Raw genomic sequence first — 27673 nt, forward strand, 5'->3', positions numbered from 1 at the left:
CAACATAGCCTTGAGATTTAAAAAACCACAATAAAATTAGAGGACATATGTCAGGTCCAGATTAGGCCGGGTTGCCCAAGGCCTCAACCCTAACCCAGCCCGAAAATAAATCGGATTAGTTTTTCCCAACCCTAGGAAATGCCAACCCAACCCAGGCCACAATGGGGTTGAACCTGTCGGTTCCGCTTGAGCCCGATCCAAGTTGCATCCCTCTAAAGAAGGCAATGTGAATCAACCCCAATTCCCTAGTCAACAATTTTAATTCCTCATTTTGAATCCTTAATGTTCGTTTAAGATCATGACAGCCGATTGTGAATGCCAAACCAATTATTGGACTCAAATTTGAATGTAATTTGGAGTCCAACAATCAGTTTGGCACTCACAATCGGTTGTTATAATCTTAAACAGACAGTGCCTTAGCCACGAAGCAAATAAAGAACTCGACTCCATCATCGTATAATCCAAACCAATTTTGTTGGGCTTCAACTAGCAAAACCCAGACGAGGGGCCCATCACATGGACGGTTTGGATCATCCTACAGTGTCGTCCGTACAGTACGAGCACAGGTTAAACATTGTTTAAGCATTGCCGGCACAAATCTCATCTTTTCTCCTCCTTCCCGAAAACCCTAACCCTTTCTCGCTTTATTTCTTTCCCAGAAAATGAAAAAACCAGATCATTCTGTAGAAGAATATTCATCTACAGATCTGTTTGATCTGTAAACAGATCGTTCTCTATATACACAAAACCCTAATTCTTTACTCCCTCTCGTTTTTTCTCTCTCTCTATCCATGGCGAGGAGAAATCGAACAACTTCGTACAGAGAAATCGTGCCTCTTAGCACCGAAGATCCCGGGAATTCCAGGTAGGGTTTCCTTTTTCTCTTTCAATTTCATGTGTTTTTAGGTTACAGAAACCTAATTTTTATTTTATTTTGACCTGGTTTTTTGAACTACTGTGTTGTTAGTTTTGAGATCAGAATGCGGTTTCTGTGATTGATTTTGTTCCTTTTGATTCATGGAAGTATTTTCAGATGTGTAATGATGGGGAGATGGGTAGAATTTCTTAGGATTTTTTTTCTTCTGAAAAAGGAAATTATAGAGAGTTGAATTGATTTGAGAAGTTATTTGGGAGAATAATATGGTTTAAAAGATGTAATCGTGGTAATAACATCTCTTATTTACCATTCAAAAGAAACATCTCTCATTTATTTCTATATCCTAATAGTCTTATGAATAAATGGGAGTGTTCATGTTAGGTACTTAACCAATACGCTAAAAGCCCTAGTGAACGTGTTGATTTTGGTAGAGATTTAAAACCATTTTCGGTGGGGATAAAAGAAGAAACATTTTGGTCGTTTTGTGTCAATTTCGGTAGAGATTTAAAACCGTGGTTGTAGCACTTCCTAAAGTTTCATCTTAATGTCCATTTTTTTGATAGGTAAGCTGGGGTCGAACCTGTGACCTCAAGGTTGAGAAACATAGCCTCAATTCAACCCTTTAATGTCCATCATTTGCATATGCTTCCATACATTTTCGTAATTTTACTCAATTTTTGCCAAAATTTTCAATCCGAAACCAACATGTTATTATTTCCGCCACGGCTGAAACCTTTTCTAGTATTTCTGATGATCGGAAATTAGCTTGCCCTCATTAGCTTGGATACGGGACATTAAGAGATGTTAGCTTTTACCTTTAGATGGAGTTTGGATCTCCCCAACATTCCAATGCTTTCAATAGATCAAGGGAATACTTTTGCTGAGATGGAAATATTCCTTTGTTAGACCAAGTGATCTCAAGACACAAAAAGAAATTCATGCTATCACGTGTTTCACTTCAAAAATCGACCAAGTTCCCCTTTCACACGGGTGATAAAGGTCGTATTCTCTCTTGTGAGAATAATATCATCGACATAAACTAAGAGGATCGTCCTGCCAGCTATGCCTCCATGAGTAACTGCAATGTGATAAAAAATGACATTGGAGAAAGCCCATGTACGTATCATCATTGTGATGAAATGTTGAAACCATGCGTATGGTGATTGCTTTAGACCATAGACTTGTGAAGGCGGCATACCTTCCCATCAAAGCTGGTGAAGAGGCCAACACTGGTTGATGGCGATTGCAAGGACCAAAACCGAGGCCAACATGGCCATAGGATCAAGTGGCACTGTAATCAATACCATGTCTGGATGAAGCCAAAGCAACAAGACGTGCATTATACCTCTCAATACTGCTATCGGAGCGATACTTCACAACAAAACCCGTCTGCATTCAACAGGTTTCTTGCCAAGTGGGAGAGAAGCTAGATCCCAAGTATGGTTACGTTGAAATATAACCATCTCTTCGACAATAGTTGCCTTCCAGGCAGGGGTGACTCAATGTAATGTGAGCGGTACGAGGAATGGATATAGAGTCAACCCCAGTAGTCAACCCCAGTAAGAAAAGCCTTGTAAGGAGATATAGATTGATGTGACATATATTTGGCATTGCACATCCGCACACCCGAAAGCAATAGGAAGATCAAGATCAGAAACAGCAGTGAGGTTAGTATAAATAATTAGAATATCAGAAGTGATAGATATATCTGTAGGAGCATCCTGCGAGGAAGATGGAGGTGAAGGTGTGAGAGAGGGGGAAGACCATACTGTATGCGGTGAGCACAAGTGATATAATCTCGTGGATAGGTGTAGGAGCAACTGACATAGTAAAAGCTATAGTTAAATCGTTCACAGGCATACGAATACGCAAAGGTACAGGGATAGTAAAAGAAACTTATAAATCAGACCCATCCAGCGGTAGATTAGATGTAGGCACAAAATATGAAGTGTCCTTATGAAAAGTAATATTCATAGAGGTGTAAAAATGGCAGGAACGATGATCAAAACATCTATAGCCCTTGGTAGAGCTAGAGTATCCAATAAAAAACACAGTGGACAACAATATTATCAAGTTTGTGGCTCGTGGGAACAAAAGATAACACACCCAAAGACGCAAGGCTCAATCAGAAAGCAAGGACCATGAGGAAATTGGGTTGAAAAGGGAGTATGACCTTGTAGGCTATGAGATGGGGTGCGATTAATCTGATAACATGCTCTAAGGAGTGCCATGGACCAAAAGATTTAGGCATATTCATATCACATAACAGAGAACGAGTAGCACCTATAAGATGCTGATTTTGGCGCTCAACCACCCCATTTTGTTGGGGTGTATGGGCGAGTAAATTGATGTCCAATGCGATGCTCTTGAAAAACTAAGCAAAGGCACGAGAAGTGTACTCCACTCCATTATTGGATCAGGGTGTCTTAATAAGAACCCCCTACTGAGTACGAACCATAACATAAAACGTATTGAAAAATATAGAAAATATTTCATCCTTAACTTTATGAAGATAAACCCAACCAGTATGAGAATAATCATCAATAAAGGTCACAAAATTCCGAAAACCTTCAATGATACGATGAGAGATGGACCCCAAACATCAGAGTGAATCAATTCACAAGAAGGGCTTCATCAATGCATGTGAGAAGGGTAAATAGTGCGAACATGTTTAGATTACTCACAAGTACTACATTGAAATTTAACAAGCTTATATATTGATTTAAAGTGAGGCACCACCATAGCACATAGGGAATGAAGTCCTACAAGAACCTATGGCATGCCACAAAAAAAGTTTTGTGATTGGCTATCGTGGGAAATAGAAAACAAGAAATAAAAATAGAGGGATTGACATTATAATCTGCAACAACAGTAGTCGAAATATCTGACGCAACAATAAAATTTGAATGCTTCCTCTCTCAACACCTTTACTAACAATCCTTCTCTTAGTAAGCCCCTGAAGGACAATGAGAAGGTTAAAATTTCACACAATAGTTCAATTGTTTTGCAATACTACCAATAAAATGAAGAGTAGAGGAGAGATGAGGAACATGCAAAACTCTGGATAGAAAAAAATGGTGAGATCGGAATGGTTCTCACTGCCAAGACAAGAGTAGTGGAACCATCTGCTAGGTGAATCCGAGCAATTGCGGAAGGTGGAGAACACAAAGATAAACTATTGGAACACAACATTCATCTGATCTTTCACTACAATCAATGACCCAACTAGAAGAGAGGGGAAGAGGCAGCAAGGCAAACGAAAATGCGGTACATGCCTTGGGACCTCAGCCTTTGTAGTAGATGAAGCATGTATAGAGCTATAGTACGATGAGTCTCAGCACACAACGTCGGATGGATCTCATTCACCTCAGCTCTCATAGCAATAACTGAATCAGCAAAATTAGTTGGCAGATGGGCGTGAAGAAGCCGAAGGACAAGAAGGGAGCCCATAGGTGTTAGCAGGATATCGTCTCTTGGCAATCCTGGTGATGCAGGGTTGGGGGTTTATGCAGAGATTCCAAGGGGGATGTTCTCTGGGATTTCTCGGGTCCCATTGGAGTGGCCGACTCTAATGAAGCGGAAGTGAGAACAGTCCATTGTGGGATCAAGTTTTTGGATAATTCTTTGTTAGATAAGGTGATAGTGGAAGGGGACTCCTCTAATGTTGTCCGCTGGCTTCTGGGTGCGGGTTCTCCTCCGTGGCGTTTTCTATCTTTCTTCGAGGAAATTGATGATATAGTTCTTGACTCGTCTATAATGTTTAAGCATGTGAGGAGATCTGCTAATTCAGATGCAGACTCCTAGCAAGGGGTGGTGTTTTTAGGTATAGTTTGGAGTGGTTTGATTATCTCCCACCTTGATTTTGTATTTTCATTTTTTCTCTTTTTGTACTTTGCTTGAATCATCTCGGTTCGTCTTTTAACATATTCTCATTTTACCGTCTCAAAAGAAGAAGAAGGTGTTAGCAGGATATCCAATAAGCTTGTAGTGGTGATAACACACATGATCAAACTTGCCACAGTACAAACATGCAAATGACAATCAGCCACGACCACGACTGTTACGACCACCACTAAATCCTCTACCTCAGCTCTCAGTAGATGTCTAAAATCCGAAACTCATGTACCCTGACTATCAATAGGAGGCCAGAAGTTAGAAACGAAGGCAATACGACCCTGAGAGATAACGGGGAAGAATGCTTTTCCTCAACGAAGAGAATGCCATACACCGTGCTGAGAGGAGGAAGAGGGCGTGTGGCAAGAATAAATGTTTTGAGTTTCCTCAAAATCAGGGCGAGGTCCTCCAAGGAAGGTGTAGATCTAATGGCACTCCTGCTGCTTAGCCAACTTGGACAGTTCTTCCTCGCAAAAATCTGAAAGTGGCTCATAGTGATTGCGTTTCTCCCACATGTCTCAAGAGAGCTAAAGTACTCGTCCGTTGTGCTATCTGTCTTCTCAGCAGTTGCAATAGCCTGTGTGAGTTGATAAACCGTGTTACCATTTTGTCTGGGTGCAAATGTGGCCACTAGCTAGGTCCTCAACTTTGAGGCAGAGTTGTAGAACATATATTTCCTGTCAATGGAAGGATCTATGGAGTTAAATATTCATCCAAGAAGGATGAAGTGATCAACATCCCACATTTGTCTGTCAATCGTGCCCGCTTTGGGGCATGAGATAACCCCAGTAAGAAAGCCCATTTTCATGCAGCTTTGTACATATACTCAACTCAACTCAACAAAGCCTTTGTCCCAAACTAGTTGGGGTCGGCTAAATGAATCCTTTAGAAAAAAATCATGAAGAAGGTAAAAGAAATCTACCCGGCTCTAATCCTGGTTCTAGTTGGGTTCTCCTACGTGGATCATTCCATGCAACTATCTCTGTCACAAATGTCCTTGTCGGGAATTTCTCGGCAAGAGAAAATCTCGGGGTATATTAATTTTTTTCGGGTTGGACAGTTCTCGTGCCTCGGGATTTTAAAATATCGGAGATATTTGTCATATAGGTACATATAGGGTGATGGCACAGACCATTGCAAGTAATTGGAAGAGGTAATCTTAATGGTGGCAGCGTACTTTGATCGCTGTAACTGATAACAGTTAAGAAATGTCAAGAAAGATTGAAACCATATAAAGAGAGATGGATGATTATCTTTCCTAGCACAAGCACAAGCTTGTGTATAAAAAATGACCTAAATACAGACTGATAATAGAGCAAAAACAAAACATGTGGTGTGCTTCCAAAAATTGGAAGAGGTAATCTTAATGGTGGCAGAGTACTTTGATCGCTGTAACTGATAACAGTTAAGAAATGTCAAGAAAGATTGAAACCATATAAAGAGAGATGGATGATTATCTTTCCTAGCACAAGCACAAGCTTGTGTATAAAAAATGACCTAAATACAGACTGATAATAGAGCAAAAACAAAACATGTGGTGTGCTTCCAAAAGTGACAAAAAAAACACATTAACAGCAAGCACATGCCTTTTGAATAAAAAACAACCCAAAAAGGAACGATAATAATAGTTTTAAATTTCCACCGAAACCGACACGGAACGATCAGAATGTTTCCTTTTCCATCCTTAAAAAGGGCTGATAATCATAGTTTTAAATTTCCACCGAAACGAACCGATCGGAGTATTTCCGTTTCCATCCCCACCGAAACGAAATCTCAATGGATTCATTCCATTTCATTATTTCCGTCAAAATTTTGCTCTAAATTCTCGAAATTCGACCGAGATGATAAATAAAAAAACTAGAAAGATGTTATGATTTACGATGTATAAAGCTATTTTTTTTTTTTTAAAAACAAAAATCTTTCTCTAATCTATTGTAACTCAAAACACAGTCCAAATCAAAGGAACACTTTTTTCCTATTTTTTCATGGAATTTGTTGTGTAGAAAAACATTTAATATTTTTAATCTTTCATCAACATGCGTTTTGGACCCATCTTATTTGAATCGAAGGTGGGTCCACTTTTCATTCCAATACGAAAAGTCACAGGAATTTCAGATTTCAAAACCTAAGCATCTTATAAATGATAAGTCTCCAACTAAGTACAGAAAGGCGAAATGTTTTTTTGTAAGCCATTTTCTTTGCATTTCATTTAATTAATGTATAGGATGATATTTGGTAGGCATCATACTTGAACTGCACAACAAAGTAATTGTATTTTATCCATGGGATGTCAAATCGGCATGGGGTCAGTAATATCTCGTAACTCTATGTGGTATTGACATTGAATTGGGGTCTTTGCTGGGGAGACTGTCATCGTACTTTCTTATACTTAATTACATTGTACTTCTTTATTGACTTTACTGTTTCAAACATGTGAGACAATGCATGTGATGCAGACAGTAGGCCAATAAGTGACATATTTGCCCATTAGGATTTATTTACATGTTATTTAGCTTCTAGGATTTTTTTAGTTTTCCATGTTATTTAGTTTCTAGGATTTTATTTAGAATTAGGATAGTTAGGCTTTTATGGATTCTTAAAAGCCTATTTATAGGCCAATTTACAGCTCTATTGTTAACTTTGATGATTATTGAATAAAGATTGATTGGCTTCTCCCCTTAAAAAAAAATATAAATAAAAGTCCTAAAAATAACATGGAAAATAAAATCCTAGAAACTAAATAACATGGAAAACTAAAATTATGTAAATAAATACTAATGGGCAAATATGCCTCTTATTGGCCTACTATCTGCATCAGCATGTCGCTTGGGGTTCGATGTGATAGCTTTCTTGCTTATGTAATGGTTTCTAAGTATGTCATGCTTATTCTAGCATTTCCCAAAGTTTCATCTTAAAATTTCATCCTTTGCATATATTTCCATACATTTTCATGATTTTATAAGATTTCCACTGAAAATTCCAACCGGAACCAAAATGTATCGGTTTCTGTGCCGATTGAAACCGAAATTTAAAACTTTGCTGATAATAGAGCAAAAACAAAATAACACACAATTGGTGTGCTTCCGCATTACCCAATCCAGAGAAAGACGTCTTTTGTTTATGCGAAAAGATCACCAGGTTGTCGAAACAGCAGTGAAGGCGAAGACGTCGTTGTTTGGGTTCCGCGCATATCGACGTTTCGACCAATCGCGAGTCGTTGATGTTCTGCTCTTGTCGACGTGTCGTTCACAGTTTACGGCGCATCTGTACTACACAAGTCCTTTCCATCTATGTAAAGGCGAAGAAGCCCAAGGAAGAAGTGGTGTTCCCCTCTTCTTCTCAATCGCTTGAAATCCAATCCCAAGGGAGACAAACGTTTTGGTCATCGATTCCCTCGAATTGAGTTTTCGAATTTGCTTCCATGGAGGTTGACATGCCTGGGCATCACACACACTCAACACACCCAACACGCGGTCTGACCAGGAGCAGCTTTAAATAAGAACACCTAGCCTAACGCGTTGCATTAGCCATCAAGTTTTTGGGATTGGTCAGGCACCTAACATGTTATGTTGATGTTCAAAAGGGCTTTGCTTGACCAGCTAGCACTAATTATTTAGAAATCCAATTTAGCAAACAATATAATCGAAACAACGAGATATTCTACTTCTGATTATTTAGAAAAAAGGGTATCATTCGGACAAAAGAGTTATCACTAAAAGTACCTGCGAAGCGATTGGCCTCAAGAGGGTGGTGAAAGCCGGAGAGTGAGCGCCTTCTATCAAATGTCGTTTTCGTAGAGCCTTCAATGCGTGTTTGATAGCGATTTTGCGTTTTCTTCCCTAATCCTGAGATTCAAAAGCAATATCGGATATTTCTAGGAAGAGATTAAAGATGATAGGTACAAAACGATTGGGATTACGTTCTCGAATTCAGATTCTATACATGCCGATTGATGGATGGTGATTTCAGATCTTGTTGAAGTTGCTGAAAATCGTTTGATATTTTGGTTTTTGAGCGATTGTTTTTCGATCATTTGAGAGTGGAATTTTGGAGAGTTGTAGAAAAAAGAAATTTTGAGACTCATTAGAGGAAAAGCAAAAAAAAACTTTGGTCGCTTTTGATTTGATATCCTCCGTGTGTTGTTAAAAAGGCCTCCGTAAGTGAAATGACACGATTTTAGGTTAGATATGTTGGGTTAGGTTTAAGAGATTTTAGACGCGGGTTGGGTTAGGGTTGATCATCCTCAACCCGAGGCTCGGTTTGGGTTGGGTTAGGATTGATGAGGGAATGCTATCTCGGGTTGGGTTAGGGTTGGCTTACAGATTTACATCCGATCCAACATGACCCAAGTTGCACCCCTAGTTTTCTCTCATGAAAAATCAGCCGCGAAATTGCCGAGCAAATCCCAACTAATAAAAGACAAAATAAACTTTGGCTATTGATATTGGCACTACCAGATTTTAATAATTGCAAAAAATAAGGTTGTCTTTTCCTATTTAATTTGCTCGTGAGAACTTTTTTGAAACTGTAATAACCTTTGACAACTGTTTAAATAAGAAAAGACAAGCTAGGTTAGTGCAATTATCAAAGCATGGTAGTGCCAACATTTATTTTGAGTCTGTTTTCCGCCACAAATGCACTAATGCTATCCAACAGGTAATTAAGTATATTAGCAGGCGGCGAGCCCAGTAGGGGTATTTTTGTCATTTTGCTTATGGAGGCCTTTTTAGCAAAACACAGAGGATATCAAATTAAAAGCGACCAAAGTTTTTTTTTTGTTTTTTCTCTTATGAGTCTCAAAGTTTCTTTCTTTTCAACTCTTAAAAATTCCACTCTCAAACGATCGAAAAACAATCGCTCAAAAACCCTAATATCAAACGATTTTCAGCAACATCAACAGGATCCGAAATCACCATCCATCAATCAACATGTATGGAATCCGAATTTGAGAACGTATTCCCAATCGTTTTTTACCTATCGTCTTTAATCTCTTCCTAGAAATATTTGACATTGCTTTTGAATCTCAGGATTGGGGAAGAAAACACAAAAATCGTTATCAAACACACATTGAAGGCTTTGCGAAAACGACATTTGATAGAAGAAGGGGCTCACTCTCTGGCTCTCGCCGCCAATCGCTTCCCAGGTACTTTTAGTGATAATCCTTTTTGTCCGAATGATACCCTTTTTTTTCTTCTAAATGATCAGAAAGTAGAATATCTCGTTGTTTCGATTATATTGTTTGCTAAATTGGATTTCTAAATAATTGGTGTTAACTGATCAAGCAAAGCCCTTTTGAACGTCAACCATAACATGTTAGGTTCCTAACCAATACCAAAAGCTTGATAGCTGATGCAACGTGTTAGACTAGGTGTTCTTGTGTAAAGCTGCCCCCGGTCATACCGCGCGTGTGGGGTGTGCTGAGTGTGTGTGATGCGCAGGCATGTCAACCTCCTTGGGGGCAAATTTGGAAACTCAGTTCGAGGGAATCGATGACCGAAACATTTGTCTCATTTGGGATTGGATTTCAGGCGATTAAGAAGGAGAGGAACACCACTTCTTCCTTGGGATTCTTCGCCTTTACATAGATGGAAAGGGCTTTTGTAGTACAGATGCGCCGTAAAATGTGAACGACACGTCGACAAGCGCAGAACGTGGATGACTCGCGATTAGTCGAAACGTCGATATGCGCGGAACCCAAACAACGATGTTGATGCACACAGAATGCAAACGACTTTTAGGGTCGACAGACCGTTCGACTTAACTAAATAACAAAACAACGAAGGCGAAACACCAGTGCTAGAGATAGTGGAATTGAAGAGAAAGACTTACCTGGGAAGATGAGTTCATTGCTTCTTCAATTCAGATAGAAGCTACAGCTACGAAAAGTAAAGGTAGACTACTAGAAAAGTAATGGATAAATTGCGAAAACATGTTTTTGATTTGATTTTAGGACCTCTTCCTTAGAGATTCTGTCTCCTTATATAGATTTATTCGGGTCACCGCTACGCATTATCCCACGTTCTCTCGGATGGAACTTTTTGGTAACCGCCCATTTCAGGCTCCCTTATTTGCATATCCTCCATTCTTCTAAGTGGTTATCGTCCACCTCCCCTCGATTGGCAATAGAAGTGGCACTTCTTTGACCCATTCCATCCTGATAATTGCTTAGTACATCAGTCCCACTTGACCGATTGGGCTTAAAGATAGGTATAAGTAGGGGGAACTCCTAATAACTCGTTTTTGGTCCAAACGAGTCACCATTTAGGCATTCATTAGGCATGCAAATCATGCTGGGTTTTCACCCTTTAGTTAGCTATTGAAATAATTCCACAATAAGACTAACCTACCCAAGAAAACTTTGCAATAATAGCTCACACGAAAGATAATCACTGGTGCATTCGTGCTGACCACATAAGGGTTGACACTAATAGCTCACACTAAAAACGGTGAACCACATAAGGGTTGACACTATACTTTCCAATAATAGCTCACACTAAAAAGGGTTGACCAGAGCCGCCACATAAGGGTTGACCACAAAGTCACTTATGAGTTATAAGCCCTAACTTATGTGGCGGCTCTGGTCAACTCTTTTTAGTGGAATTCTGATTACTTATCCCAAGTTCATGAAAAAGTGAGAAAATCAAACATTAACACATCTGAACCGAGTAAATGCTGACAAACGAACCAGCTAAACCTACAACCTCGTGGGTGTGGAGGGACCTAAATCGGATCTCAGGATCTACCGGTGATTAAACTTTAGTTTATTAAATAAAGTTGACCAAGGTTCTGATTGTTATCTGCTCAGCCTTGTATGCTTGTAGAGTTCACTTTGCACGTATGTGGCACTGTTACGTACCAGGCCATGGCGTTGGTTCAGGGTGTGACAAAAATGTGAAAAAGTTTCCAAGAAAATTTTGTTTTCCATTATTTCTCTTTCCCTATATCCAAACATTCCAAAAAAATACGAAAATCCTGGGATTCCAACAGACATAAACGTGGTGTTTGACGAAAGATAAAGGCTACTTATATTGTCATTACCATGTTTTTATAAGGGAAATGATATCAACACAACCATGTTTTTTTAGTTGCACTGTCCCAGCTTGTTTTTATTTTTTAATTGGCTTGTGAGAGCTTTTTGGGAACTATAATAACCTTTTGACAGCTCTTTAAATACTAAAAGACAAGATGCTTTGTAGAAATATCAAAACATGGCTTTACTGAGAACGGCCACACAGGTTACTTTTAAGCATATTTTGTCTTATTCATTTAAATAATCTGCTGTGGCTTTTCTCTAGGGGTGCAACTTGGGTCGGGCTCAACCCAAACCCAAAGGGTTCAACCCGATTTTGGCTCGGGTTGGGGTGGCATTTCCTCGGTTTCCATTGGGTTAGGGTTGAGAAAAGCCAACCAGATTTAATTTCGGATAAGGTTAGGGTTAAAGCCTTGGCAACCCAACCCGTCCTCCGTCCTCTAATTTTATCTTTGATCTTCTTTCGTTTATGGTATTTGTCTGTTTGGCCAGGGTGAACCTGAACCAAGCCGACTCAACCCGACACGATTTCGGGTTAGATATTTTGGGTTAGGTTTGAGAGATAGAGGCAGGTTGGGTTACGGTTGACCATCCTCAACCCGAGGCTCGGTTTGGGTTGGGTTAGGATTGATGAATGAATGCTATCTCGGGTTGGGTTAGGGTTGGCTTACATCCGATCCAACATGACCCAAGTTGCACCCCTAGTTTTCTCTCATGAAAAATCAGCTGCGAAATTGCCTAGCAAATTCCAACTAATAAAAGACAAAATAAACTTTGGCTATTGATATTGGCACTGCCAGATTTTAATAATTGCACAAAATAAGGTTGTCTCTTCCTTTTTAATTTGCTCGTGAGAACTTTTTTGAAACTGTAATAACCTTTGACAGCTGTTTAAATAAGAAAAGACAAGCTGGGTTAGTGCAATTATCAAAGCATGGTAGTGCCAACACTTATTTCGAGTCTGTTTTCCGCCACAAGTGCACTAATGCTATCCAACAGGTAATTAAGTATATTAGCACGCGTCGAGCTTAGTAGGGGTATTTTTGTCATTTCGCTTACGGATGCCTTTTTAGCAAAACACGGAGGATATCAAATCAAAAGCGACCAAAGTTTTTTTTTTTTTTTTTTGCTTCTCCTCTTATGAGTCTCAAAGTTTCTTTTTTCTTCAACTCCCGAAAATTCCACTCTCAAAAGATCGAAAAACAATCGCTCAAAAACCCTAATATCAAACGATTTTCAGCAACATCAACAGATCCGAAATCACCATCCATCAATCAACATGTATGGAATCCGAATTCGAGAATGTAGTCCCAATCGTTTTATACCTATCGTCTTTAATCTCTTCCTAGAAATATCTGACATTGCTTTTGAATCTCAGGATTGGGGAAGAAAACGCAAAAATCGCTATAAAACACGTATTGAAGGCTCTGCGAAAACGGCATTTGATAGAAGAAGGCGCCCACTCTCCGGCTTTCGCCGCCCTCTTGAGGCCAATCGCTTCCCAGGTACTTTAGTGATAACGCTTGTTCGAATGATACCATTTTTTTTCTAAATGATCAGAAAGTAGAATATCTCGTTGTTTCAATTATATTGTTTGCTAAATTGAATTTCTAAATAATTGGTGCTAACTGGTCAAGCAAAGCCATTTTGAACGTAAACATAATATGTTAGGTGCCTAACTAATGCCAAAATCTTGATAGCTGATGCAACGCATTAGTCGAGGTGTTCTTGTGTAAAGCTGCCCACGGTGAGACCGCGTGTGGGGGTGTGTTGAGTGTGTGTGATGCGCAGGCATGTCAACCTCCTTGGAGGCAAATTCGGAAACTCAGTTCGAGGGAATTGATGACCGAAACGTTTGTCTCCCTTGGGATTGCATTTCAGGCGATTGAGAAGAAGAGGGGAACACCACTTCTTCCTTGGGCTTCTTTGCCTTTACATAGATGGAAAAGACTTTTGTAGTACAGATGCGCCGTAAAATGTGAACGACACGTCGACAAGCACAGAACATGAACGACTCACGATTGGTCGAAACGTCGATATGCGCGGAACCCAAACAACGACGTCGATGCACACTGGATGCAAACGACTTTTAGGGTCGACAGACCGTTCAACTTAACTAAATAACAAAACAACGAAGGCGAAACACCAGTGCTAGAGATAGTGGAATTGAAGAGAAAGACTTACCTGGGAAGATGAGTTCATTGGTTCTTCAATTCAGAGAAAAGCTACAGCTACGAAAAGTAAAGGTAGACTACTAGAAAAGTAAAGGATAAAATGCTAAAACATGTTTTTGATGTGATTTTAGGACCCTTCCTTGGAGATTCTGTCTCCTTATATAGATTTGTTCGGATCACCGCTACGCATTATCCCACGTTCTCTTGGATGGAACTTTTTGGTAACCGCCCATTTCAGGCTCCCTTATTTGCACATCCTCCATTCTTCTAGGTGGTTATCATCCACTAAGGGTGTTAGTTTGGGATCGGGCTCGGAAGCTCACTCGAGCTCGGCTCGAATCCTTAACGAGCAGAGCCGAGCTGGCTCGTTAAGCTTAACGAGCCGAGCCCGAGCTAGGCCAGGCTCGGCTCGGCTCGTTAAGGCTCGGTAAGGATTTAATATATATAGAAAATTGCATTGTTTTCTTTAAGGCCCCAATTACCCGGGTCAAACCCCCTATACAACAAACAACAATAGTAAATGCACTAAGAAGGGGTTGTCCAAAGAGAAAAAGGGGTCTAATATATCATTTTCCTTTAAATTACCCAACGGATTAGGGCTTTCAGGGAGTGGATTTTCGTTTAAAGAAAATTTTCAGAGAGGGAGAAACAAAGAGGAGAAACAGAAAGAGAGAGAGAGGGCCGAGAGCCTCTTCTCCGGCCGCATTTCCGGCCGGAATCCGGCTGTGTCTCCACCTCCACCGCCCGTCCAATCGGATTTTGGCATCCCACCACCATCTTCTCCACCCTTACCTCCATTAAACCCATCTCAAACCCTCTTCTCCACCAATCCCTAACCCACTCAGATCCGACCTCACCTCGTCATCTTCTCAGGGGGTTCCATTTTCTTGAGAATAATCAGAGCAGAGAGGGAGGGGGGGTATTTACAGAGAGAGAAAGAGAGCTTGGAGGAGGAGGGGAATCCCATTTTCGTTAAGATCTAGAGAAGGAGAGGAGTTCGTTGACGAGCTCGGTAACGCTCGCGAGCCGGCCTAACCTGGCCAAACCAAGCTCGGCTCGGCTCATTTACACCCCTATCATCCACCTCCCCTCGATTGGCAATAGAAGTGGCACTTCTCTTACCCATTCCATCCTGATAACTGCTTAGTACATCTGTCCCACTTGACCGATTGGGCTTAAAGATAGGTATAAGTAGGGGGGACTCCTAATAACGGTCCAATCTTATAGGTTCCACTACTTGCACGTTTTCCAACTCCTATCAGGTGCTAGCTTGGCACATAACTTCGTTGACTTGGTCCAAACGAGTCACCATTTGGTTATTCGGTCTTTCATGACCGTTCATGCCCAAAAAATGGGTATAAAAAAAACACTGCCCACACATTTCTTCGGTTGACGGATGGAGACCGATGTAACATTATCAGACTTGCATTCCTCTGGCCAAAATAAAATTGACCCTTTGAGCAAATTTTTAAATATAAATTCATACTTGTCTGACCCCGTTGTTTCGTGTCACCAGCTTTTTAGGGTTATCCAAGAGTGCGTGTTACTTCATGATCCTAAACGTTCCCTCTAACTCGGAAAGTGCACTTGGGTGACGACGATAATTATGGTCTCTTTGAATGGTTTGCCTTCATTTCCCAATTTTATCTTTTCCTTTTACCTTGTTTGCCTCCACGCGTTGATTCTTGACCGTATTGATATCCTTCAATCAATAGGCATTGGTAAGATGTAAAGGTAAATGATAAAATGCTAAAACATGTTTGTGGTTCAGTTATGGGACCTCTTCCTTGGAGATAGACATCTCCTTATATAGCTTTATTCGGGTAACTGCTCCTCATTATCCCATGTTCTCTTGGAGGGAACTTTTTGGGAGCCGCCCATTTCAGGCTCCCTTATTTGCTCATGCTCCATTCTTCCAGGTGGTTATCATCAACCTCCCCTCAATTTGCAACAGAAGTGCCACTTCTTTGACCCATTCCATCCGGATAATTCCTTAGTACATCGGTCCCACTTGACCGATTGGGCTTAAAAATAGGTACTAGTAGGAGGGAACTCCTATTATAAAAAAAAAAAAAAAAAGTAGGAGGGAACTCCTAATAACTGTCCAATGTTCTAGTTTCCACTACTTTCATGTTTTCCAACTCATATCAAGTGCCAGCCTGGCACATAACTTTGTTGACTTGGTCCAAACTAGCCACCATTTGGTAAGTCGGTCTTTATGTGTGCAAAAAAAAAAAGCATATCTGCCTCATGCTCTCTTGTTGTTTATTCTTTTTCAATACAGATTCATTTGGTGCGAAACTTCCAAACTATTCATACCTACTATGCCCATAGAAATGCTAAATGTGCAAAAAAAAAAAATGCCAATTGACAACTTTGATGATATGTATTTCAATTTGTATGTGTCTTGGACTCTTGGGGTGATGCCAGCGAAGCTAATTTGCCTGTTGGTGTTAATGAAAAGCATCTGGTATTTGTTCGAAGATTTCTATTGTTCCACTCACAATGAGTTGATTGATTTGTCTTTTATAGGGCTCAGAGTGGAAGGAGAAAGCAGAAAACCTAGAACTGGAACTTCAACAATGTTACAAAGCTCAAGCACGGTTGTCTGAGCAGCTTGTGGTGGAAGTGGCAGAATGCAGAACCTCAAAAGCACTCGTTCAAGAGAACGAAGCAATAATCACTGATCTGCGTGATGAAATTACACACTCAAGGTTGCATTTGTACTCTATTTTAGCTATGAATGTGAGATGTTTTGATATGTTAGTGTATAATGTAGTATGACAGAGACTGATACCAAGCATTTCCAGGGAGGAATGCTCTCGATTAAAGGAGGATTTAGAAGAAAAGACAAAAGCTCTAGATCTGATGATAAATGAAAACCAGGCACTTAAAGCACAATTGGAGGAGGTTACCCTCAAAGCTAGAAATGCAGAGGCTGAAAATAAAATGTTGATTGATCGTTGGATGTTGCAAAAGATGAAGGATGCTGAGCGTCTTAATGAGGTACGTAGATTTCTTAGTAATGACGCAGTTTCAAAATTTGACACAAATCCATTCTATTATAATGTGCTGGTTAAAATGCTCCTGTAGGACTGTTCAGACAGTTTCCTTATTGGTTAAAATGCTTTGCTTCTATAGTCCTTCTAGACAGAGTTTCCTTACATTTTACTTTTGTTCTGTATGTCTTAAGCCATGACCATTTTGGTCCGAGGTTATTTGCATTTGTGGGCATATTATATGTGGACTTGTGACTGGAAAGAATCTGATGCATACACGATATGGGAATATGAAAAGATTGTTTTTTCAATTTATTCTTGGGCTGAAAATGATTCGAGCAACCCTCTCCAAATCTCAACTTCCACCCCAATATTGCTTGGAAATTCCGCGGGTGGGCACGAGGAGCTGGATGTTGGAAAAAGGTGTGATTGGGGGAATTCTGATTCTCCGGCGGACTTCTTCTCCAGCGGTTTTTTCGGTCCATCATCTTCTCCGGCGGTTTAAGGGCCCAAGCCCTTCTCGTCCCGTCAAAGTCGAGGGCCCAAGCCGTTCTCGTCCCCTCCTCAATATCCTCTATAGGATGCCTTATGGAAGAAAGGAAGTGGGGGCGCCTGCTGGAAATAAAAAATTGTTGCATCAAGGCGTCTCTGGGAGATACGTACACCAACCCCGCGGACGGGACTGGGGCTGTGCGGTATGTAGCTATCAGAACTTTTAAGTGGCGTATAGTTTGTGGACGCTGCAACGATGGTAAAGGTGGTCGATTAGATATGCTATCTAAATCTCAAATCAAAGCTTCTCGACACCAAAACACAGGGGAGGAGAAGATATGGCCTGAATCTGGTGAAACTTCTATTACTGAGATGAATGGAAACCCGACTGTCCTGATTTCTGGGAAAGAGATTGATAAGAGACAACATATCTTAAAATCATGTCTGATTGGGCGTTTGAAAAAACCTGGGGGATGCTTGGAAGAATTATGGAAATGGGCGAAATAGTTTTGCGATCTTCCTACCTTACCAAAACCATCCGTTCTAGCCCCTCAAGAAGTTCTCTTTATGTTTGAAGAGGAGTATATGGTAGCCAATTTAAAAAACAAGGGGGACAAAGCTTATGGCCATTACCTATCTTCTCTCAGGGAATGGACTCCAAGCTATCAGTAAGGAGCTAAAGCTATTTGGGTTAGGTTTACGGGAATCCCACTCCATGTGTGGGCCACCTCAACGGTGCAAGCTTTGGGGAGTTTATTTGGTACAGTCCTTGAAACAGATATGAAGGGCCACCATGAAGATTGCATGAGTTTTGCATCGGCAAAAATTATTGCTCCAGCTTGGAAAATCCCAAAAATGCTGGTTGACCTCTGGGTTAGGGACAATTGCTTTAAAATAGGGGTCGAATCAATTGAAGAGGATAGTGCGGATCCTTGGAGCTCAAAGGAAGCATTTCTCAACCATGCTCAATCTTCGAAGACGGGTTGAGCTTTGGAAAGGAGTGGGGAGGATTACATTCAGGTGCAGATAACTGTTGGAATGAAGCAGGGAGGGCGTCGATGCCTGATTCGAATTGCTCCGGTGACCGTGCAAATGCTGGAAAGAAGCTGCATTGGTCCCCCACATGGCAGCCACGTGTCCGACTTTTGGAGGGTTCTGGCGTCAATTCAGAGATTCAGAAAGAGATTTCAAAATTCAAATTTCAAAGGCCTCTGTCTGACCCAGTTGGGAAAGTGACAAAACTGGACATTATGGCGACAATGTGTCTTGGATCCAAATAGAAATACATCTCTACCCCCTGTTCCATCAAGATTAAAAAAAAAGTAAGCCGGGCCTTGGGCATCCTACAGCAGGTCGTGAAGTACCCAGGAAGGATTACAAAGGGATACCCATCAAAATCATGGACTGCAAAGGGAAGAAAAAATAGACGGGGCTCGCAAAAGCAAGTGAAAATCTACGCTTCCTCTAAAAGCCAATGTACAAAGCCCAAATTCACATGCTCTGGAAACGATCCTCATCTCGCACCGTATCTTTCTAGAAACCCTCCTTGCCTTGGAGAGGTGGGTCCAAGGCCGGCGAGGGGTTCTTGTCTGAAGATATTAGAAGCCTTGGGAGTACTCATCCCTGCTCCCAATGAAGATAGGCTTCTGGAATATTAGGGGATTAAGGGAAGATAGAAAATTTCGGGCGGTGAAGGATTTCATTTCCCGGAATCGGTTAGATTTGGTGGCCACCATCGAATCCAAGTTAATGGGGGTAACAGACATTACCATTAATAAGTCATGGGGTAGGAACCAGCAAGAATGAGTTGCAAAGGATGCGGTGGGTACAACAGGGGGATTATCGTAATTTGGAGAGAGCGTAGATTTCGTCGGGAGGAGGTCAGAATGAGGAGATTTTTTATCTCAATAATTTTCTCTTTCGATTCGAATGAAAATTTGGATGCTCACGACTGTGTACGGACCAGTTAGAGCGTCTAAAAGAAGAGACCTCCGGCAGGATTTGAATAGTATCCGAGACTCAATACGAGGCCCCTGGATTCTTGGGGGCGATTTCAATACGATCCGGTTTCCGTCAGAAAAGAATACGTTTACGAGGATTACAACCAGCATGAGGAATTTCTCGAATTTTATTCAGGGCCATGAATTACTTGATATCCCGCTCAGTGGAGCGAGGTTCACCTGGTCTAACAATCAGGCTCGCCTTGTTATGACAAGAATTGATCGTGTCATCCTCTCCTGAGAATGGGAGGAACGCTTCCCTCATCTCTCACAAAGCGCTCCCAAGATCTGAATCTGATCATAACCCCATTATATTGGAAATTTCAAACTTCTCGGGGGGCCCGCGACCTTTCAGATTTGACTTAGACCTGTTGGAGGTACCAGGCTTTGCGGAAAAGGTTAAGCTATGGTGGGAAGAAATGGAGATCAGAGGTTGGAGGGTATATATTTTATGTCAAAAATTGAAGGGGCTGAAATCCAAAATCAAAGAATGGCAAAAGTTTTTTGACGAAGAAACCAGCCAGAGAAGAGAGGTGATCTCAATCAGTCTGGCCTCTTTCGAACTTAGGGAGGCGGAAGGACCTCTATCAGAGGAAGATCAATTGGCTCTCATGAAATTGCTGGATGAAAATGACATGATTCTGCGAAGAGATGAAATTCGCTGGAGACAAAAATCACGTGCCTTGTGGCTAAAGGCAGGGGACATGAATTCTAAGTTCTTCCACCGAACAGCTAACGCTCGAAGAAGGATTAATTCGATTAACTGCTTAAAGCATGATGACTCAATTGTTGAAGACCGAATCTTATTAAATCCTTAATCGTGGAGTTTTATTCAGGGCTTTATTCAAGATCTGTGGAGTGGCGTCCGAAGGTGGAGGGTGTTCAATTCAAACGAATTTCGCCTGGTCAGCGAGCTAACTTGGATCGTTCTTTCACAGAAGAAGAGGTTGAACAATTTATTTTTTCAATGGCCGGGGACAAGGCCCCAGGCCCCAGGCCCGGATGGCTTCCCTATGTCTTTCTTTCAGCACTTCTGGAGCATTCTGAAAGAGGATATAAAGGCTTTCTTCCAGGAATTCGATCAGAGGGGTATCATTAGCGAAGCAGCAAAGGCAACTTTCATTGCTCTACTCCCAAAAAAGGAAGGGGTCATTGGTATTAAGGATTTCCGCCCGATCAGCCTTATGCATAGTATCCCAAAAATTGTAGTTAAGTTACTTGCCCAAAGAGTGAAAAACTACATGGGGGGATATTATATCACAGTTTCAGGGGGCCTTTGTTGAATCAAGGCAATTCTTGGATGGTGTTTTAATAGCTAATGAACTCATCGATTCGGTAAAAAGAAGTGGGCGCTCAGGGCTCGTTTTGAAATTTGATATAGAAAAGGTCTATGATCATGTTGACTGGGATGTTCTTGACTTCATACAAGAAAAAATAGGTTTCCGGCCAAACTGGAGGAAGGGGGTCAGAGCACTTATAACATCTAACTCTTTTTCAGTTATTATCAATGTTTCAGTGGAAGGATTCTTTAAGACATCAAGGGGTATCCGTCAGGGGGACCCACTGGCCCCGTATATGTTCATCATGGTGGTTGAGGCCCTTGGTCTGATGTTGACAAAAGCAAATAGAATGGGGTTGATTGGGGGTTTGCAAGTCGGTCCTTCAGCTGAGGAGATTACCCACCTTCAATTTGCTGATGATACACTAGTATTCCTCCAAAACACCCATCAAGCCATTCCTAATTTTTTGAAAATCTTCAAGTGGTTTGAGGTTACTTCGGGCCTCAAAATTAATTTCAGCAAAAGCATGCTTCTGGGTATAAATCTGGATCAGACATAAGTACAAAGATCGGCAATGTCAATTTGGTGTTCCGTGGGGTTTTTACCTGTATCCTATCTGGGCTTCCCCTAGGATTCGGTATTCCATCGGCATCCCAATGGGACCTAGTAATCGAAAGAATTGAAAGGAAGTTAGCTACTTGGAAGAAGAAATACATTTCTTTTGGAGGGAGAATAACATTTATTAAAGCAGCTCTATCTAATATGCTTGTATACTTCATGTCCTTGTACAAAATCCCGGTTAAGGTTGCTTTGAGAATTGAAAGACTGCAAAAAAATTTCTTATGGGACGGAGATGGTACCTTTAAGAAGGTAAGGCATCTAATTGGGACAAAGTCACACAGTCTAAGGCGAATGGGGGCCTGGGTATTGGTAAGATTAGATTGCAGAACAAATTGTTACTTGGTAAATGGCTTTGGAGGTATGGTAATGAGAAATCCGCTCTATGGCATCAGGTCACAGGGCTGAAATATGTCTCTGAATGGGGGGATTGGAGCATCAAAAAGCCATTAGGAGGAAAGGGATCAGGTGCATGGAAATCTTTCTGCTCTGTTAAAGGAGAGTTCAAGCAATCCGTTACAAAGTTGAGCAAGGTACCAATGTTAGATTTTGGCTAAATCTCTGGTGTGGTCAATCCAAACTATGCTTGGAGTTCCCAGGGCTGTTCAGAATTGCCTCGTCCCCTGAAGCTACAGTTGCCGACTACTTAGTCAGAGAAGGACAGGGTGGTAGAGGATTCTGGGATATCCGTCTGCGCCGAAACCTTAAGGACGACGAAATTCAAGACCTACAGAGACTGCTCCCGCTTAGAGAACCTTATAGAACCGACATATTGTTCGCAGTATAAGGAGGATGAACGGATTTGGATTCCGGCATCTAATGGGGATTTCACTGCCAAATCTTTCTTACACTGTTAAATGCCGGTCATTAGTCTCCAATAAGGAGTATTTGGAAATCCTTGGCCCCACCGAGGGTGGTGGCATTTGGATGGACCTTGATACACCAGAAAATCAACACATGTGACCGTCTAAAGAAAGACATTTCAGTCTAGCGAGCATATGTGTTCTCTGCCATCGAGATGAGGAAACTATGGATCATCTAATGCTGCATTGCCCATTTGCTTACTACTTATGGATAAGAGCAATGGGAGTTTTTGGGATGTCTTGGGTCTGCCCTCAATCTATTAGCTCCCTTCTCTCTGGCTGGCGCTCAGGGCCATTTCGAGCAACGGGTAGATACCTTTGGGCAACAACTTCCTACGCCATAGTATGGAACATTTGGAAAGAGCGCAATAGATGTATCTTTTAGGGAAAAAGTAGAACTGCTGTCCGTGTTGCCTCTGATATCAAGGTGGAACTGGTCTCCTGGACAAAGGCAAAGAAACAAACATCTTACGGGATGGGAGACCTGATAAGGAACTGGTGGTCGGTAATATGGGACAGAACCATCAGATCCAAGCCCAAGCTTAAATGGATGAGTCCACCAACAGGGTGGTTGAAACTTAACTTTGACGGAAGTTCATTGGGCAACCCGGGAAGGCAGGGGTTGGAGGAGTAATTAGAAATTCCTCTGGGGCGATTATTATGACGTACTCGGGACCATGTGGTATATGTGATGCTAATGAGGCCGAGGTTAAAGCCTTACTCTTTGGCCTGTGGTGGGCTTTCGACCATGATCAACGCCCCCTCATAGTGGAAGGCGATTCCTCAAATGTGGTAGCCTGGGCCTCTGAATCAACAAAGGGCCTTGGAGATTGCAGGATTCTGTTGCGGAGATACTGGATCTGATGCGGGTAGTTAATCCAAACCTCGAACACTGCAGGCGATCGGCAAATGAGATGGCCGACACTCTAGCTAAGGCGGGAGCTAATAGGGAGGACTTTGAAGTAGTATCATATTTGTAATTAGCCTCCATCCTTTGAGAAAGGCAGTGTATTTTTTTGTAACACTTCGTGCATGCCTGGTAGCCAACTAATACTTGTAAAAGCAGGATGGGACTATTGGTCCCGAATGCTATTCCAATATTAATGAAAATTGTCAACTTTAAAAAAAAATAAAAATGATGCGAGCATTTTTTTTACCTACCTTAATTGCAGGGACCCAATTTCATGAGGTTATAAATTGTTGTCTCCCGCTTGTCAAAGAAATAACACTAGTTGGGAACCAACTTGCTTTTTTTCTCTTTTCAGTCATTACCTCAGGTACAAATTTTCTTGCTTGCATTGCAAGTTGCGTATTTCTGCTGATTTGATAAGAAAAAAGAAGTTGGGTTGCACATTTGGAATATTCCAAACACTATTAGGAAAAAACAAAACTACCAACAGTAGCTTCAGCTTGGCAATTAGAGGGTATCCCACAAGAGGCAAATTCCCCAAATCCTCTTGTAAATTGGGTGTTAAGTTTCATGCATACTTGAATGTTGAGGAAAAAAAAAAATCCTTGAGAACATGGTGGTTTCTCATAATTGATCTTCTATACAAGGCTTCGTATTTTACGTCATATGGGAAGCTTTGGACTTTGGAGTAGCATTTTTTCATCCATCATCTTTGTAAATCAGTTGGTAAAACATAGGCTGAAAAGGACAAGTCCTCATGGTACAAAGTAGAAATGTAGTGTGACCTTTCATTTCAAAAGAAGGTTTAAAATTTCAGATTCAACTCGAGTAAATGAGATCAAGCTCGAGTGACTCGTGAGTTGTGACTAGTGTAATTGATTTGAAATTTGATCGAGTTCTGACTTTTCCTTAAAATATCATTAAAAACTTCATAATTCAGAAACTTTACTGGTGAATATTGCACTAAGAATGAAGTATAAACCTGGAACTTGTCATGTGCAATGTACAAGCGTGTTAAATTTGTGTTTTTTTTTAACTTATTTACTACAATGTAATATATATTACAATGGCTTGTAGATTAGTATACATTTTGTGTTTTTTTTTTAAAGATGACATATTTTCATTGATACTATAAGGATTACAACAGTGGGGACCAGGAGTCCCCCTGGCAATACATAGCATCAAATAGAACAGGCCAGGGCATACCCTGAGCCAGAAAGGTGAAAGATGCTCTCAGGCCTCACAAAAGGAGGTTTACCCCAACTGTACCAAAACAAACACCCTGTCCTGCAATCTTGCCTCTCTTTATCCATCGTCTTCCTCCACAAACATTCCCCAAAAAGCATGAATTCATCCACACCCGCCGAAATCAATTAATAGGAACATTTCCCGAGCTCGTCTAGAAAGCTTTGGAGGAGGGAAGTCGGCAAACCCATGCCAACAGCTTCCGGATTTCTTTCCAAGAAACCAGGGGATGATTGAGTCTCACTTTCTCCCTCCAGATAAGAGATGGCCACCTCCCTCGAAACATCCCATAATCTACTCTGCCGATTCCTATCTTCTGGCATATCTCCAGAGATATCATGAAAAGAGTTGGTGGAGGCTCTCTCTTCATCATAAGCCATTCTTCTTATCTTGTGAAGAATTGATTTCAGCACCACGGTTTCCATGAACAGTTTATGAACAGTTTCCTCTTTCGGCCCCTTGGACAAGAAGATGATTCATGATGCAAAGGGTCTTGATCGTCCATCATTACTTACTTGGATATAAAGGAAGCCCTTAAAACCTTACAAAATCTAGTCAATTTTGGTATAAATTATGTCATCGCCATGAGGATCCTGTCCCGAACCCATACATTTTGTGTTTTGAAAAGGTGGAGCAGCTATTTTTCAAAACCCTACGGTCACAGTTTGTAGAGATATCATGACTTAAAGGTATCAGATTCAAAGTCTGCAATGAAGACAAAGTGAAGTTCTGGCCAGATCCTCAGTGTGGTATGTCATCCCTAAAAGAGAAGTTTCATGGTTTGTACTTTGTGGTACAGGCTAAATATTGGACTGTCAAAGATGCCTTAATTAGAGAGGTCGACAGGGTCAGTTGGAGGGTTCCATTTCACAGGGATTTTGATAGAGTTAGAGAGTTGTTTTGCTCATGGAGACGTTGGACAATGTTTTCATTAAGAAAAAAGGGGAGGACAAGAGAGTTTTGATATGTTTCCTGATTTGTTTTGGATGACTTCTATTAAAGACTCTCTTGTTCAGGGTTGTTTCAATAGGATAGAGGGCTGGATTGCTTGGAAGCTTGACTTCAGGCATAATTTCTTTGGCAGTGAGGTCAACAGAGTAGCCCTTCTGTTAGATATTCTGGTAACTATGTACATTGGCAAGAATGTCAGCGATAAAAGGGTTTGGATCTAGAACACATATGTGACATCCATTGACAAATCCTTATACCTCCATATTGTTTCTAGCCCGCTTTCCGCGCATTTTGTCAGTCTAGAATATTGATGCACCGCCTAGAGTTTGCTCTTTCGGCTGGGCTGCCTTCCAAGACAAGATCCTGATGGTCGATCATCTACGTAGTCGAAGATCCTGCTCATTGACCATTCGCTCTTTGTATGGAGGTGGGTGAATCAGTTGATCATTTACTCTGTCAGTGCAAGTACGCCCAAGACGTGTGGTGACACATTCTAGGGAGATTTGGCGTGCCATGGGTGTTCCCTCTTCATTTATCAGACCTTTTGGACAACTTGTATTTTATGCAGTGTTTAAAAACTCCTTGACGCAGCACCCCATGACTCCCAAATAAATGCAGGTCCCATCTTCCTTTATATTCAAATCTTGACTTGATTGTCCTGCAGTATGTTGTCCTAAACCAGACTTGGAGCACATGTTTGGGCTATGGGGACTGCAATGTGTGGACCTGCTGAGATGGGAGTAATCAATGTCTCCTATAAATATTTTTCTAATAACATGATCCCCACTCATAATGAAACATGCCTAATCTTTTTTCAGTGCAAAGTTAAACGGATAGAGGCTGACTGCCGATTTGATCTGCCCAAAGACCCATTTCTTTGAAAAGTAAAATTCAATTCTTGAATATGGATTTCTTTATCTAGCCTCAATCTAGGAGTAGAGAACCTACTCTCCAACTTGAACTGAAATTTAATGTCTACTATTTTGTATGTCATTATTCTCGTGCTTTCAAATATTTCAGGCATTCTTGTCTTTGTTTGCCTTACTTGATTGGGTTGATGTTGCCTGCTCCTCTAATCCTCTTGAGTTGGCATCGATATGATTTCACTCCATTCTTCAGCAGTTTTATTTTCTGCTGGCATTCATTTAGCAAGTTCCCTATTTCTTAAATTTGGTGGCAAATTTTTATGTGACCAGCTAATTTTGGTATTTGCTTACAGACTAATGCAATGTACGAAGACTTAATGGATCGGATCAAGGCCACTAGCATCGAGCAACTTGCACGACAACAAATTGATGGTGTGGTCCGGCAAAGTGAATCAGGCGCCGAGAACTTTGTGGAGTCAACTATTCCGTCGGCATGCAAACATAAGATCCATGCCCATGAAGGTGGCTGTGGTTCTATATTGTTTGAATACAACTCTGATAAGCTAATTAGTGGAGGGCAGGACCAGATGATCAAAATATGGGACACAAGCACTGGGATCTCAAGCCATACACTTTATGGTTGCCTTGGTTCCGTTCTTGATATCGCCGTTACCCATGATAGTAAATCTGTTATTGCTGCAACCAGCTCAAATAACTTGTATGTGTGGGATGTTGGGTCGGGTCGGATCCGTCATACTCTAACGGGCCACACTGATAAAGTTTGTGCCGTTGATTCAAGCAAAGTTTCGAGCCGCCATGTAGTGAGTGCGGCTTATGATCGTACTATAAAAGCTTGGGATCTTCATAAAGGTTACTGTGTCAACACCATTATCTCATACAGCAATTGTAATGCTCTTTGCTTTAGCATTGATGGACAGACCATTTGCTCAGGTCATGTTGATGGGAACCTTCGGTTATGGGACGTTCAAACTGGGAGGCTACTTAGTGAAGTTGCCGCTCATTCAAATGCTGTCACATCAATATGTCTATCTCGAAGTGGCAATATAGTGTTGACAAGTGGAAGGGATAACTCACATAATCTATTTGACATGCGATCTTTGGAAGTTTGTGGTACATTAAGGGCAAATGGAAATAGAGTAGCATCTAATTGGAGCCGATCGTGCATAAGTGCAGATGACAACTATGTCGCTGCGGGGTCCGTCGATGGCTCTGTTTATGTCTGGTCAAGATTAAGAGCAGATATAGTGAGCACCGTAAAGGGACATAGTGCTGCTGTTCTTTCATGTTCATGGAGTGGTCTGGGAAAGCCCCTAGCGTCTGCTGACAAAAGTGGAACAGTGTGTATATGGACCTGATGTCTCTTTTTTGCTGATATTGCACACTAATTTCAATTCGCTTTGTGAATATTTTTGTATCAATCCACTTAACTTTTTAGGCAAGCTATTTTTTTTAA

At 41.1% G+C, this 27673-nt stretch overlaps 1 protein-coding gene across 1 annotated transcript; it reads left to right on the forward strand.

Moving 5' to 3' along the window:
* Positions 1-485: 485 nt before the first annotated feature.
* Positions 486-27673, forward strand: LOC143849481 (Transducin/WD40 repeat-like superfamily protein). The gene is made up of 5 exons (XM_077358537.1): positions 486-865; positions 13180-13306; positions 16508-16689; positions 16786-16981; positions 26553-27673. The coding sequence occupies exons 1-5, from the start codon at positions 792-794 to the stop codon at positions 27573-27575; spliced, it is 1602 nt and encodes a 533-aa protein (XP_077214652.1). The 5' UTR covers positions 486-791; the 3' UTR covers positions 27576-27673.

Source organism: Tasmannia lanceolata, unplaced genomic scaffold (assembly GCF_043159265.1).
Source record: "Tasmannia lanceolata isolate RefF3 unplaced genomic scaffold, GAP_Taslan_0.1 ptg000002l, whole genome shotgun sequence".
Classification (NCBI taxonomy): Eukaryota; Viridiplantae; Streptophyta; class Magnoliopsida; order Canellales; family Winteraceae; genus Tasmannia; species Tasmannia lanceolata.

What these genes read in the sequence shown, in the direction of transcription:
- LOC143849481 (XM_077358537.1), top strand. Translation starts at nt 792, where the DNA reads ATGGCGAGGAGAAATCGAACAACTTCGTACAGAGAAATCGTGCCTCTT. An exon ending in GAAGATCCCGGGAATTCCAG is followed by an intron (nt 866 to 13,179) that starts GTAGGGTTTCCT and finishes TTTGAATCTCAG; the next exon opens with GATTGGGGAAGAAAACGCAA. An exon ending in TGAGGCCAATCGCTTCCCAG is followed by an intron (nt 13,307 to 16,507) that starts GTACTTTAGTGA and finishes TGTCTTTTATAG; the next exon opens with GGCTCAGAGTGGAAGGAGAA.